At 42.0% G+C, this 15,316-nt stretch overlaps 1 protein-coding gene across 3 annotated transcripts in view; it reads right to left on the reverse strand.

Moving 5' to 3' along the window:
• Positions 1 to 15,316, reverse strand: part of elmod1 (ELMO/CED-12 domain containing 1) — a 109,346-nt gene that overhangs the window by 44,118 nt on the left and 49,912 nt on the right. For all 3 annotated transcript variants that reach the window (XM_068033735.1, XM_068033734.1, XM_068033733.1), the window contains exons 4-7: positions 6,125 to 6,222; positions 4,570 to 4,699; positions 2,757 to 2,890; positions 2,572 to 2,640 (exon numbers count right to left, since the gene is read on the reverse strand). In XM_068033735.1, the coding sequence (XP_067889836.1) occupies positions 2,572 to 2,640; positions 2,757 to 2,890; positions 4,570 to 4,699; positions 6,125 to 6,222 (431 nt within the window). The remainder of the gene's footprint in view (positions 1 to 2,571; positions 2,641 to 2,756; positions 2,891 to 4,569; positions 4,700 to 6,124; positions 6,223 to 15,316) is intronic.

The raw sequence follows: 15,316 nt of genomic DNA on the forward strand, positions 1-15,316 counted from the left end.
TGCTCGCCCTCAAACTGATTTTGAAATTCTACCATGTTGCGATCTCTACACCCTAGAGGATCCTTAACTACAATATCTCTTATTAATCCTATCTCATTTCACATTACTAGATCTAAAATAGCCTGTTCCCGGGTAGGTTCTGCAACGTATTGCTCGAAGCAACAATCCCTGATGCACTCTACAAATTCGTCTTCCATGTTACCTCTGCCAATCTGATTTGTCCAGTTAATATGCAGATTAAAATCACCCATGACAATTGTAGTGCCCTTCCTACACACCTCCATTATTTCCTGATTTACACTTTGTCCTACAGTGAGGCAACTTTTCGGGGGCCTTTGACGACTCCCACCCGTAACTTCTTCCCCTTTCTATTCCTTATTTCCACCCAAACTGATTCCACGTCACGATCTATTGCACCTACATCATTACTCACCACCGCACTGACACCTTCCTTTATTAACAAAGCTACCCCACCTCCTTTTCTTTTTTGTCTATTTTTCCAGAACGTCGAATACCGTTGAATATTGAGTTCCCAGTCTTGGTCACCCTGCAACCACGTCTCTGTAATAGCTATCTATTCATATCCATTTATTTCTATTTGTGCCATCAACTCGTCTATCTTGTTACAAATGCTGTGTGCATTCAGATAAAGAGCCTTAAGCTTTGACCTTTTACCATTATTACTCATTCCGGTTCTAACTTCTGCTGCACTCCCCTGCTTATATTTTCTGTCCCTTCCTGTCACACTTTGATTACTGTTCGCCTCTTCACTACCCTGCACCTCTGCTCTCTCAGTTCTTTTTGATTTTTTTTAAACTTCCCTTCAATTGAACCCTCCCCCCCACTAATTAGTTCAAAGTTCTATCTACAACCCTAGTTATACGATTCGCCAGGACACTGGTCCCAGCATGGTTCAAATGAAGCCTGTCCCAATGGAACAGCTCTCTCCTTCCCCAGTACTGGTGCCAATGCCCCATGAATCGGAACCCATTTCTCACACACCAATCTTTGAGCCACGCATTTACCTCTCTAATCTTATTTACCCCATGCCAATTAGCACACGGCTCAGGTAGTAATCCGGAGATTATTACTTTGGGGTTCTATTTTTTAATTTGGCCCCGAGCTGCTCATAGACCCTCAGCAGAACCTCTATCCTAGTCCTACCTATGTTGTTGGTACCTACGTGGACCACAACAACTGGATCCTTCCCCTCCCACTCCAAGTTGCTCTCCAGCCCAGAAGAGATGTCCTTAACCTTGGTACCAGGTAGGCAATACAACCTTTGGGATTCCCTGTCTTTGCTGCAGAGAACAGTATCTATTCCCCTTACTATGCTATCCCCTATTACTACTAGATTTCTATTTTCTCCTCCCACTTGAATGGCGCTCTGAACCACGGTGCTGTGGTCAAATTCGCTCATCCTCCCTGCAGTCTGTGACCTTGTCCACACGGGAGCAAGAACCTTGTACCTATTGGATAAGGTCACTGGCTGAGGCTCCTCCAAAGCTAAATTCTGGATCCCCATACCTCCCTTACTCGCAGTCACACCCTCCTGTCCCTGACCAGGTCCAAATTTGATGTAATTAATCTAAGGGGTGTGACTATCTCCTGAAACACAGCATTCAAGTAACTCTCCCCCTCCCTGATGTGTGCAGTGTCCGCAGCTCGGACTCCAGCTCATCAACTCTGAGCTGGAGGTCCTCGAGCAGCCAACACTTGCTGCAGATGTGACCACCGTGGATTGCACCAGCATCCACCAGCTCCCACATACTACAGTTGCAACACATCACCTGCCCAGCCATCTTTGTTCTATTTAATTAATTAATTTGGATGTTAAATATTTTAATGTTCGATGCCATGTTTGATTTAATTTAAATTAAAAGTACCAGTTTAAACAATCAATTGTAATTAATACTTTTTGTCCTGCTGTGTTTATACTGTTATAACATTTACTGCTAGACTACCACGATATTTTTTATAGTAATGAATCGATCAACTCTTATTTTATATTTGATTAACTTAGATTAAGTTAAAAGCTTACCGGTATACTCACCCCAACCTGCTTTCCCCACACTTTCTGTTGATTGTGATGTCACTTTTCGATTTGCCTCCGAACCCCTCGATCCTCTCCCGCCGCTTCTATCCGAATCTCTGAGGTTCTGGTGCGCTTTTCCAACGCGCTCCTCTCCCGCTGCTTCTATCCGAATCTCTGAGGTTCTGGTGCGCTTATCGAATGTGCTCCTCTCCCGCCGCTTCTCTCCGAAGTTCTGGTGCGCTTTTTGAATACTCTCCTCTCCTGCTGCTTCTCTCCGAATCAATAGACTTTTATTTGGAGTGAAAACAGAATTGACCTTCAATTATATTAATCTTGCATTACCGCACTAAAATTATTTGCTGTGTTTTCATTACTGTGTACAGGACTGAATTGTGGGTATAGGTTGTTACAAGTGCATAGGGTGATGATAACTCTGGAGTAAAAGAACCTACTGAAGTAAACCACTGAAATTCAACCCAGAGGTAATTACAGCACAATGTTAAATAAAGAGTCTTGACCGAATATGAGCAAGTTACCTGTACTTTGGTTGGTTAGAATCAAAAAGAACTTGGCGTGCAGTTGCATTGTCATGCTCTGCAAAAAAACTGAACAAAAAAGCTTGTAAGAAAATGTGTATATTCATATAATTCATAGACAAGAGGCAGGGGAGGGAAAATCAGAATTTTTTTTTAAAACATTGCTTATTATAATATATACTTACACCAAGTTATACAACCCCAACATGCCCATTCCTCTGAAGTCCGTTTTTGGGTCATCACCTTGGAAACCTATTTCACACCACTGCTTGCTAATTCGACCATTCAACTTCACATCTGGGCGAAGGAAAGTCCACAGCTAACAGAATTTATAGAAAACAAAAAAAATCTGCACAAATTGTTTTATTTAAATGAAATTATAATAGGTAGGTAAATAAACAAGATAATTAGAATGCAAATTCAATCTCCTATCATCAATGTCTGCATGGAATAAAATATGTATATTAATTTTAAACAAAACAGGAGTTGTTAATATCATAGGCTCCGATATTTATGGGGAGAGAGCAGCGTTGCATGTTTGCAGGAGCGGGAGAGGGGCAAGGGGAACCCAAAATGCCGGAAAGCATAGATCAAAACCTTTTTTTTTGCTCTGTTTCTCGCTCAGCTGTCTGTCAGCTTGACAGGTTGGACGGCTGCCAGGCAGGAAAGCTAGCGGTAGAAGGCCAAAGCCAGAAGCCAGGGATTGCTTGGGCTGGACATGCAATCTGGAGCAGAAGGAGAACCGGTAAGCTTCATGGGTTGCTGGGAGTTTGGACCAGCAATTGGGAGGGAAGGGAGTTGACCGATCATGGCAGAAGATTTGCTTGGGGGAGCTCCTGGACCACAAGTAGGGCGATTAAAATCACTTAACTGCTGGATCCGGCCGTTCCTGCCTTCGGTTTTCGCCTCAGATTTTCTGAGCCCTGGAAAACCTGATTAGCCAGCATCAAATTTAAATCGCTGCCAAAATATCAGGAACGCACCTCAATTACATATTATAAATTATGGACCCTCAGCTTCGGAGTGGCTTACTCAGATGCCACAAAACCCGCTGTAATTAAATTTAACCTCCCACCAAACTCTCCAACCTGTCGTGCTGGGTTACAATTCCCACAAAAAAGTATCTTTTAAAGTAAGTAAAACTATTTGAAGTTATTTCCAAGATTATCCTCATTTCTATAAACCACTCATGGACAACTGTAATTCAATATTAAACACAGATTAATGAGATGTGTAAGGTGCAGCACATAAGCTTTTAAGTTTTTTTTTAAAAAGGAAAAATCAATAATTCTTTTAAGAAAGCAATGTGAAAACCAACTCATGTAGATTGCCAAGTTTATGAAGTGACTTTTTTGGTCCATCATCACAAGTATAGACTACAAAAGCAAAATACTGCAGAAGCTGGAAAATCTGAAATAAACAGAAAATGCTGGAAATATGCAGGTCTGGCAGCATCTATCTCTCCTCTGACCCCATTTTTTACCGACTGGCAGCTGTTGGTGATGATTCAATTTTTCTCATTTACACCTCCTCCGGGCCCAATCTTTCTGACCCATTACCATCTAATTTTGCCTTGCAACATCACCTCTTTTGCCATTTAATCTCTCCTGCCTTCCACCCATCACAGACTTCATTTGTTCTTCCCCCACTCCCTTTCCCCTGTCTCTGTACTTGCTTAAAACCTGTTACATCTTTAACTTTTTCTAGTTCTGATGAAAGATTCTGAAATGCTAACTCTTTCTCTCTCCACGGAGACTGCCAGACCTGTTGTGTATTTCCACCATTTTCTGTTTTTATTGAAGGCTAGTTATTTTAATGGGAAGTGGGTCTATATTCAAATGATTTGAGAAATAGCAAACTAAAGGATTTGCATTTGGAACATAAAAAGATTTTAGGAAACTCATCTCATGCGGCCAACATTAAATCAGGGGCACTGTACTGCAGAGGAATGGAAACATAAAAGCAGTTGCAGGTTCTGCAGCCCCTCTATCCACTGACCTTCAACAGCATTTCTTCATGGTGTGGATTTTCTGAATCATACTGATCTCTGCGGAGTCTTTCCACTTCTGCAATCAGTCTTCTATATCCTACAATCTGTAGGAGACAGGCCTGCAGAGAAATCCCAAACCTTGGCAGAATAAAATAGCAGTTTCAGGCTGTTTATATTGAGAGCAGAAATATTGTTATTTATACATGTGCTATTCCTTTTGTTGCCATGGTTCTGCTGCCAGGCAGCACTCTCTCTGGCTTGATGTTAATATTACACTGTGCTGCCAATTATGTCATCAGTCCACAATTTTGTATCTTAAGCAGGACCCACCTGCATTTAGCAGGAGCCTCATCAATGGCCTTGATTGCTGCTGTTCATAGCATGGTGGCTGGGAACGTGGTAGATCTTAATTTTCAAGATTTTAACCCCTTGCCTCACCATTTCTTGCCCATCTGGGGGTGTGCGGGGGGCGGCGGGGCTGAAGGGATTAAAATTGAGCCAAAGTCTCACCGGCCCTGAGTTACGGATGGGAACAAAATCAGCCATGGTCCCTGCCCCAACTGCCACTAGCTAGTGTATGTGGTCAAAAGGAAGACTAGCACCGTATCCAGCTTGGCTGTGGGACCCTCTATGGTTGAATTGCCCATGAACACTCATCATCGAAAGTCACATGTTAATGTAGAGTCAATATACATTTTTAAAAAGGAAATTAGATAGTCGTTGAATGGTAAAGTCTAAAATTACTTGGGTAAATTCATACATATATATCATAAAAGCCATTCATTCATAGCTCTATTATTCTATGAAACAATGAAATTCATGAGCCCTACTCACTTTCCACCTCTCTTCCTCCTTTTCCCCCTCCCTCCTTCTTCCCACCCTCCCCCCATTCCTTCCTTTCTCTTTCCTCGTCCATTTCGCCTTCCATCCTCCTCCCTTCTACCCCTTCCCACATCTCCCCAATTGCCTCCTCCCCTCCAATATCCCCTACCACGTAACACTGCTTGACCATGAAAATTTGAATTGGTCTTGATCACCCACGTGCAGTGCTATGAGATTGACTAGTATAATACTGTATAAAGATATAATGCTTAACATGGTGATACTTCAAGGGCATATACTTTGGAAACACTAAAAGCTGCCTCATCTTGAATTGGAACCTTGAGAAAATACCTCCCCCCTCCATGGCCACCACTACCTTCTTTGGGTAACCCATACCATTTATTTTGTAAGGTTGAGGTTGCTTCATTTCTCAGCAAACAGATCCACTATGCTTACATAAAACCAGAATTGGCACAAGCCCCTCAACAAATCATCAGCAAATTGAAGACTGCAGTATTCAGCACAACTCCATGTTCTGCACTGAGTGGCTATAATCTGAAATTCATTCCTGAACAGATTCACTTGAATGAAGAGTAATATTTACTGAGAGACATCACTGAACTGTGTGTGCAAGGATAATTACTGGTATATATCTTGTATCTGAATGTATACTTATAGAACATTGTCAGATGTGCTAAAAGATCATAGAAAATGCACAGTATAAAGTTCAAATTCCATTACTGCGGATTGGTGTCAGGATTAATTCTTTTCAGTTGCATGATGTTATCGACAGTCCTCTCGATATCATCTATGTGGGTGATCACAGCAGACTGGAGTAGCTGACAGACAGAAGGAGAATAGATTGAAGATGTACAACCAAAAAAAAACAACAAACTATTAGTCAAGCAACAATATTCAACAAAAATTAATTTTAAGCAATTTGCTATATCACAATATGCTACTGTACTGTTTTGTTTTCAGTAGGTTAGATAAGAAAATTGAAAGATATTTAAAATTAATGTTCATACTGCCTGCTCATATTGGCGTTCAATGGAGAAAAACAAAGCTTACTTATTGGCATCTGCTTACAAGCCTCTAACTACTATAATCGTATAGAATTGAATATGACTGTCCTGTGGCATTCAAACTATTCCAAAGGCTCCAGTTATTCAGCTCACTGAGACTCAATTCCTGATATAGCGTTTCCACCCACTGATTGCTTGCCTTTTTGAAATCCTTGTACCCATGGGTTGTTGGAAAAGGTTGCTTTCTGATTGTGGATTCAGCTGCCAAATCCACCCAATTAGGGAGTGGCCCTGAATCTACCAATGAAATAGTCTTTTACTAATCTGCCAGGTCTGTCAAGTTCAAAAGTACAGAATATATAATTCCAGTATGCAAGCACTTGAAGATAGAATAATCCAGTAGATTTAAAGGTAAGTAGCATCAGCAACGTATGTCAAGCAACACTAGCAAAAAGCAAGGGAATGGAGCAGCAGATAAGATAGATGGGAGAGCATGAGCACTGGCAGAAATAAAGCAGGTGAAGAGCAGGTAACCAGCAAGATGGAGAATGAGGAACAGGAAAGTGACAGTTTTTATACTCCTGCTCTTATGGTGTTTGCAATTTTTCTTAGTCTTTGAAAATATTTTTGATATACTGAGGGGGCTAAACTGGATAGTCCTGAAAACGGGCTATACCAAATGCAATACCCTCATCGACCCTCTTTGCTACCTCTTCAAAAAATTCAATTATATGCAGACATGACCTTCCCTTAACAAATTCGTGCTGACTTTAATTAATCTGTGTCTTTCTAAATGAAAATTTATCCTATCTTTCTGAATTTTTCCAATAATTTTCCCACCACCAAGGTTAGGCTGACCGGCCTTTAATTATTCGGTCTATTCCTTTCTCCCTTTTTAAGCAATGGTACAATGTTAGCTATCCTCCAGTCCTCTGGCCCTTCACCTGTAGCCAGAGAAGATCGGAAAATGATGATCAGAGCCTCTGCTATTTCTTCTCTTGCTTCCCTTTACTAGCTGAGGATACATTTCACCCAGGCCTGGGAGATATCCACTTTCAAAGATGTTAAACCCCTTAATTCCTCCTCTCTCACTAAGTTAATTTTATCTAATATTTCACATTCCCCCTCTGATTGCAAAGTCTGTATCATCCCTCTCTTTCATGGAATAAGATGTATTCATTAACAACCATACCCACATCCTTCGCCTCCACAGACAGTTTACCCTTATGATCCCTAATAGGACGTACTCTTTCTTCAGTTACTTTCTTGCTTTTTATGTATTTATAAAAAATCTTGGTGTTTTCCTTGATTTTACTTACCAATATTTTTCATGTTCTTTTTGCTTTCCCAATTTCCTTTTTAATTTCATGCCCAGACTTTTTATACTCCTCGAAGCTTTTCTGCAGTATTGAACCCTTGGTATCTTTCATAAGCTTCCCTTTTTTTCTTTATCCTCTCCTTTAAGCTCCTTGACATCTGTTGTGTGTTGTTGTAGCATAGCTGGGCACTGTTGGTAAAGTCTCAGTGTGTGGCCAAGGTCAACTAATAAATTATTTACACATCTCTATTTACACTCTCCACAAGCCTCACTAGCTAGCATCCTTTGTGCTGCTACTTTCTTCTTCCAAAGCCCATTACCATGTGACTATTACACCACAATTACTACAATGGGAGGGATTGCTCTCATTGTCTCCAACATTAACCCTTTCAGGTTCTTAGACTACAAAATCCAAGGGCTCTGGATTTGTTAGTCCCACTCTTTTTCTCCAAGGGAACATACTTGTTCAAACCCTATCTCTTCCTTGAATGCCCCCCACCCCCCGAAATGACACTGATTTACCTTCAAGTACTGTTTCCAATCCACTTTAGCTAAATCACATCTTGGCTTAAGCTGCAGATGGCATCAGCATGCACCTCTTTGCCCCCACCCCCTCACTACAAAATTACCCTTTCTTATCTTATGTGATAAATTAGAGGTGGGATCTGCACATGGTGAGACACTGGGTGTTAATTGTATATCAATTGTGTTTACTTATGCAAGTGGAGTATTAATTCGGTTTTCAATTGAGCACATGGCAAAGAGACACTTACTGAAACTTTGGTGTGGTTGAGTTAGGAGATATATGCTTGTAAAGTTTCACTCTAGAAATAAATGTAAGACTAAGTAAAGATTGGCTTTATCATCCTTCACCTGGCATAAGTACACTGCAGCTAGGGCTGGGAGCAAGAATAGTGCAGGTGCCAACTCACCGGAGGGCAAAGTTGCACATGAATTCTGCTGCCGAGGAGTCAGATGATGATGTTGGTGGGAAAGGCTACAGAAGGCGGCGGATGGGCATAGACAACAGAATGCCCGGTGCATTGGGAAGCCTGTTAGAAAGCCTGCATTCAATGCAAGTATGAAGGAGTCCAGCACCAACTTGGGACAGAACTTTGCGCACAGCTTGGCGTCCATCCTTTCAAGCATGCAAGTGGTAGCCAATTTCATCAACATACTTGTGGACCCAATCATGATGTAGCATCTGATGGCCGTGTCTCCGTTTCCATTGTAGAACAAGCAGTTTCCACCTAGAATTTGAATGCTACTGTGGAAGCTCTGACTGCTCTCATTTAAGCTCAGTTTTCTGCCATGCAAGCTCAGACTGATGGCAGCATGGCTGCAGTTTTCAGTGCAGGGTGGCACAGCAGCCCAGCAATCTGTCCAATACATTACTAGGATTGCTGAGGTGCTACCCTGGGAGAATGGCAGTAGCTTCAAGAAGCATGAGCCTTCTATCGCCTGAGGCTGACAGCATTCATCCTCCCACCCATGCCACTCTGCCAGTGCCTCGAAGGTCATTTGCATTCTCCTTCCACCAACCATGATGCAGCTACTGGGGTAGAACTGGGGTAGCACTGCACAGGAGAACTAGGAGAGGCAAAAGCACACAGAAGACAAACAATAAGGGAATACACAAAAATGATTAGTTAATGTTTGTATGAAATATGGCATGATTTCATTTATAAACTTGGTTTGCAATGCTTATTTTGTGGTGGCCTTTCTTTTTGCATTGTGGCCCAGAAGACAATGTGATGGGCAATAACAAAGGGAAGGTAAGGAACGTGGAACTGCTGGTGAATTTGGAATTAGAGTTACTGGATTTCACTCAAATTAGTTTTTAGTGTACATCCTATGCAGAAAGGGACTGCCTAGGTTGTCACCTCCTTTCCTCTTCTGTCTCCTCCTCTCTCTTCTTGCCGCTTGTCCTGCTCTGTGTAGCCTCTGCTCATTCTCTCAGTCATACTCTATTCCAAGAGGAAGGCCTGTTTGGGAGGAACTGTTTGGGGTAGAAGCCTTGAAGTTAAGGAAAAAGTACTTCAGCACCCTGTCATACCACTCCCGATAGACTTTTGAAACTTGAAAACATGTGGAAATGCAGCAACAGCTAGAAGAAATAAACCAGCAATTTTCCTGCTGCTTAACGCATATTCAGCTGTGAGGGCTTAAGAGAGGGCATCAGCTGGACTGTTGAGCTACAAAATGGCAACAATAGCATCAAATCAGCACTGCAATTGATATCATGACCTGCCTAGTCTGCATATTTTCAGTGGATGTTCAACGCGCACACACTGCCTGCACCAAGGTGTCCGGTGCGCTTCACATCACAAGTGTACGTGCACACCGTGGATTCCATTTTAGGACTTTAAGGGTACTCAGTGACCAAAAAATGGGCTCTGCCAAGCCCAATTTCTCACTCCCTGTATTTGTTTATTTAACTCGGAAATAATTAGAAAACTTCTATTTCAAGTGTAAGTAAACCTTCACTGTAGAGTTTAGTATTGTAATCGGTTATATGTGGTCTACAGAGCTCCAAGGTAAGAGAAAAAGTTTTGACCCCAAGCTGATCAGTTCTTTTGGTTTAATTAGATAATTGAAAGTCTCACACAGCAACTGCCCTGTGTTCTTTTTAAAGTTTGAATGAAACAAAAATAGTAAAGCACTTGCATGTATATAGTTCCTGTCACCCCAAAGTGCTTAAAGACAACTGCAGTTGATGTGCAATACCATTGGTACGAAATTGCATTCTTACACTACACAACTGGCATCGGTGTGATCAGGACTGTAGGAAGTTGATCATGCAGTACTACTGAGACATTGTGTTACGGAATAGACTGCCACCCAGTAGTGTAATTGCTGGCTTTAAGTATTCATAACATAATTGGATCAAGCCTAATTGGGAAGATAATCAAGATAAGTCGTAAATAGTAGCTGCTGCTGCACAGAGTGCATTGTAAATAGAGTGCGATGTTGGGAATTTGGAGAGAATGGGAATTTGGTGCAGAGGAGGAAGGAGGTGCTGCTTTCTTCCTCTAAACTTTGTAGTGGTTTGTCTAAGTTTGAGGCAGTAACGATTTACAATTTTTGTCCACTGTTTTAGTGCAAGTTATTGTGTAGAAAAAGAAAATAAAACTTAAGGCAAACTGAAAGTTGATAAAATAATATAAATAATCTAAACTAAGATATGGCAGAGTTGATTGTGTGTCTGGACTACAGCATGTGAGAGTGTGTGGAAAGCAAGATTAATAGCAGATGTGTTCACTTGGGACAATGTCTCCATTTTCCAATCTCTCCAGCTCAGAGTCATTGAATGGGAGAGCGAGTTGGAGACACTCCGACATGTAAGGGAGGGGTAGAAGTACGTGGAGAGTTTGCTCCAGACTTTGGTCATACCTCATAGAGGGGTGCAGGTTCAGACTGAAGTTGGTGTGACCAATAGTGTGCAGAGTCAGGGCAACTCAGGTGAGATAGAGAATGAGGATCTGCAGAAATTGATCCTATCCATCAGGTACCATGTACTTGCTACATGTGAAGATAAGGATAAAGACTGTCCAAAAGACAACCAGAATGCAGACCATGGCACCTTGGAGCAGGAGGCTGTCCAAAGGCAAAGGAGGAGGGGGACATCTAATGTGATAGCTGTAAAGGATTCAATAATTAGGGAGACAAGATAGCATCCTCAAGCAGATCAAGACTCCATCATGGTATGCTGCCTACCTGGTGCCAGGGTGGGGGATATTTCAAACGGGCTTGAAAGGATATGAGTGAGGAATGGAGAGGATCCAGTCATTATGATCATGTTGGGACCAACAACATAGGCAAGAGGTCCTGTTTGAAGAGTACAAGGAACTGGGAGCTAAATTCAAGAACAGGACTTCAAGGGTTGTAATCTCTGGATTATTACCCCAGCCATGCGCAAACTGTGTAAGGATAAACTGATTAGCGAGTTGAACATGCAGCTGAAGGAGTGGCATAGGAAAGAGGGGTTCCATTTCGCGGGACACTGGCATCAGTACTGGGACAAAAGTAACTGCACTATTGAGACGGACTCCATTTGAACTGGGCTGGAACCAGGCTCCCTAGTGGAAATGATAAATAGGTCATTCACAAAGACTTTAAACTAATCAGCTGGGGAAGAGAGGGGGTGGTGGTGGAGAGAAGAGGTGGCCGGGAGCAATGTGAGCCCTTGAAAACTAACAACAGTGATACTGTCAATGAAAATAAGGAAATGACAGACATGTTGAATAATTATTTTACATCAGTATTTACCAATGAGGAAGGAGTTAGCATGCCAGACATCCCAAGCAAACTAATACTGAATCAGGGACAGGGACCCACCAAAATTAACATAAGCAAAATAACAGTAATGAAGAAAATAATGGCACTAAACAAAGACAAATCTCCAGGATCAGCTGGTTTTCATCCCAGGGTTTTAAAGGAAGTATTTGTGAACATTGTAAATGATCTAACTATAATCTTGCACATTTCTGTTGATTCAGGAACCATCCTTTTAGATTGGAAAATTGCACACGTCACTCCACTATTTAAGAAATATGAAAAAGGGGGCTCTGGGAATTACTGAAATAAAAAGAAAAAATGCTGGAAATACTCAGCAGGTCTGGCAGCATCTGTGGAGAGAGAAGCAGAGTTAACGCTTCAGGTCAGTAACCTTTCATCAGAACTAGAATGCAGATCATGGCACCTTGGAGCAGGAGGCTGTCCAAAGGTGAAGGAGGAGGGGGACATCTAATGTGAGAGCTGTAAGGGATTCAATAATTAGGGAGACAGATAGCATCCTCAAGCAGATCAAGCGTCCCTCATGATATGTTGCCTACCTGGTACCAGGGTGGGGGACTTTTCAAATGGGCTTGAAAGGATATTGGTGAGGAATGGAGAGGATCCAGTCATTATGATCCATTTTGGGACCAACAACATAGGAACATAGGAAGATAGGAACAGAATTAGGCCATTCAGCCCCTCGAGCCTGTCCCGCCATTCAATGAGATCATGGCTCATCCGCGGCCTAACTCCATATACCTGCCTTTGGCCCATATCCCTTAATATCTTTGCTTAACAAAAATCTATCTATCTCAGATTTAAAATTAACAACTGTTCTAGCTTCAACTGCTGTTTGTGGGAGAGAGTTCCAAACCTCTACCACCCTTTGCGTGAAGAGGTGCTTCCTAACATCTCTCCTGAACGGTCTGGCCCTAATTTTTAGACTATGCCCCCTAGTTCTAGAATCTCCAACCAGTGGAAATAGTTTATCTTTATCTAGCCTGTCTTTTTTTGTTAATATCTTGGACTTTGATCAGATCACTCCTTAACCTTCTAAATTCCAGCAAAAACAGGCCTAATTTGTATAGTCTCTCCACGTAACTTAACCCCTGTAGTCCAGGTATCATTCTTGGAAACCTACGTTGCACTCCCTCCAAGGCCAATATTTTTTTTGATTTAGAGATACAGCACTGAAACAGGCCCTTTGGCCCACCGAGTCTGTGCTGACCATTAACCACCCATTTATACTAATCCTACACTAATCCCATATTCCTACCACATCCTCACCTGTCCCCTGTCCCGATATTCCCCTACCACCTACCTATACTAGGGGCAATTTATAATGGCCAATTTACCTATCAACCTGCAAGTCTTTTGGCTGTGGGAGGAAACCGGAGCACCCGGAGGAAACCCACGCAGACACAGGGAGAACTTGCAAACTCCACACAGGCAGTACCCAGAATTGAACTCGGGTCGCTGGAGCTGTGAGGCTGCGGTGCTAACCACTGCGCCACTGTGTCCTAAGGTGTGGTGCCCAGAACTGCTCACAGTACTCCAAGTGAAGTCTAACCAGGGTTTTGTACAGCTGCAGCATAACCTGTGTCTTTATACTCCAATCCTCTAGATATAAAGGCTAGCGTTCCGTTAGCCATTTTGATTATTTTCTGCACTTGCTCGTGGCATTTTAAAGATCTATGCACCTGAACCCCCAAGTCTCTTTGGACATCCACTGTAGTTAACCTCTTCCCATTTAGAGTGTACCCTGCTCTATCCTTTTTTGGTCCAAAATGGATAACCTCACACTTGCACGCATTGAAATCCGTCTGCCACAGTTTTGCCCATTCACCTCGTCCGTCAATATCTCCTTGCAATTTTTTGCCATCATCTAGACTGTCTACAATGCCGCCTAACTTTGTATCATCAGCAAGTTTGGATATATGACTTACTATGCCATCATTCAAGTCGTTAATGAATAATTGAGGCCCCAACACAGATCCCTGTGGGACACCACTAGTCACATCCTGCCAATCAGAGTACTTACCCATTATCCCCACTCTGTCACCTACCACTCAACCAACTTCCTAACCAGGCCAATAATTTGCCCTCAATTCCATGGGCTTCTGCCTTAGTTAACAGTCTCTTATGTGGGACTTTATCAAAAGCCTTCTGGAAGTCCATATAAATAACATCCATTGACATTCCCCTGTCCGCTACCTTAGTTACCTCTTCAAAAAATTCAAATGAGATTTGTCAGGCATGATCTTCCAGTCATGAATCCATGCTGGCTGTCCCTGATTAACTGAAATTTTTCTAGGTGTTCAGTTACCCTATCCTTGATTAAAGACCGCAGCAACTTGCCCACCACAGATGTCAGGCTAACTGGTCTGTAATTTCCTAGGTTCCCCCTTTCACCCTTCTTAAAAAGTGGAGTGACATGTGCGACTTTCCAATCCAGAGGGACCACTCCTGAATCTAGGGAACTCTGAAAGACTATAGTTAGGGCATCTACAATGTGCTCGCCTACTTTTTTTTTTAACATCCTCGGGTGAAAACCGTCAGGTCCTAGGGATTTCTCACTTTTTAGTTCCATTAATTTCCTTGTTACTGATGTTTTACCTACGTTAATTGTATTAAGTCCCTGTCCCCTGTTGTCTATTAATTTTTTCAGGACTTCTGGCAAGTTATCCTCCTTTTCAACTGTAAATACTGAGGCAAAGTAATTGTTCAACACGTCTGCCATTTCCCCATTATGACAATATCTCCATTTTCAGCTTTTAGTGGGCCTACATTGCTCTTGACCATCCGTTTTCCCTTTATGTAACTATAAAATTTCTTCTTATTGATTTTGTTGTCCCTTGCAAGTTTCCTTTCATAATCCCTTTTAGTAGCTCTTATAAGCTGCTTTGTGACCCTTTGCTAGTCTTTGTATCTATCCCATTTGGCCGGATCTGTGCTGCATTTTGCATTTTTGTAAGCCCTTTCTTTTAGTTTTATGCTATCCCTAATCTCTTTAGTTGTCCATGGCTGTTTTTTCTGTGAAGTGGAGCCTTTTCCTCTCAGGGGTATATACTCGCTCTGTATTTCGTTAAATATTTCTTTAAATATTCTCCACTGTTCTTCAGTCGTTTGACTCATTAACAGATCTTCCCAGTTTACCGTGGACAGCCTCTGTCTCATCCCGTTAAAGTCAGCCTTACCCAAGTCTAAAATTCTAGTAGCTGATTTGTGCTTTTCACTTTCAAACGCTACCTTGAATTCGATCATGTTGTGATCACTATTTGATACATGTTCACGCAGTTAGGCTACTAATTA

The sequence above is a fragment of the Heterodontus francisci genome, chromosome 6, assembly GCF_036365525.1.
Source record: "Heterodontus francisci isolate sHetFra1 chromosome 6, sHetFra1.hap1, whole genome shotgun sequence".
Classification (NCBI taxonomy): domain Eukaryota; kingdom Metazoa; phylum Chordata; class Chondrichthyes; order Heterodontiformes; family Heterodontidae; genus Heterodontus; species Heterodontus francisci.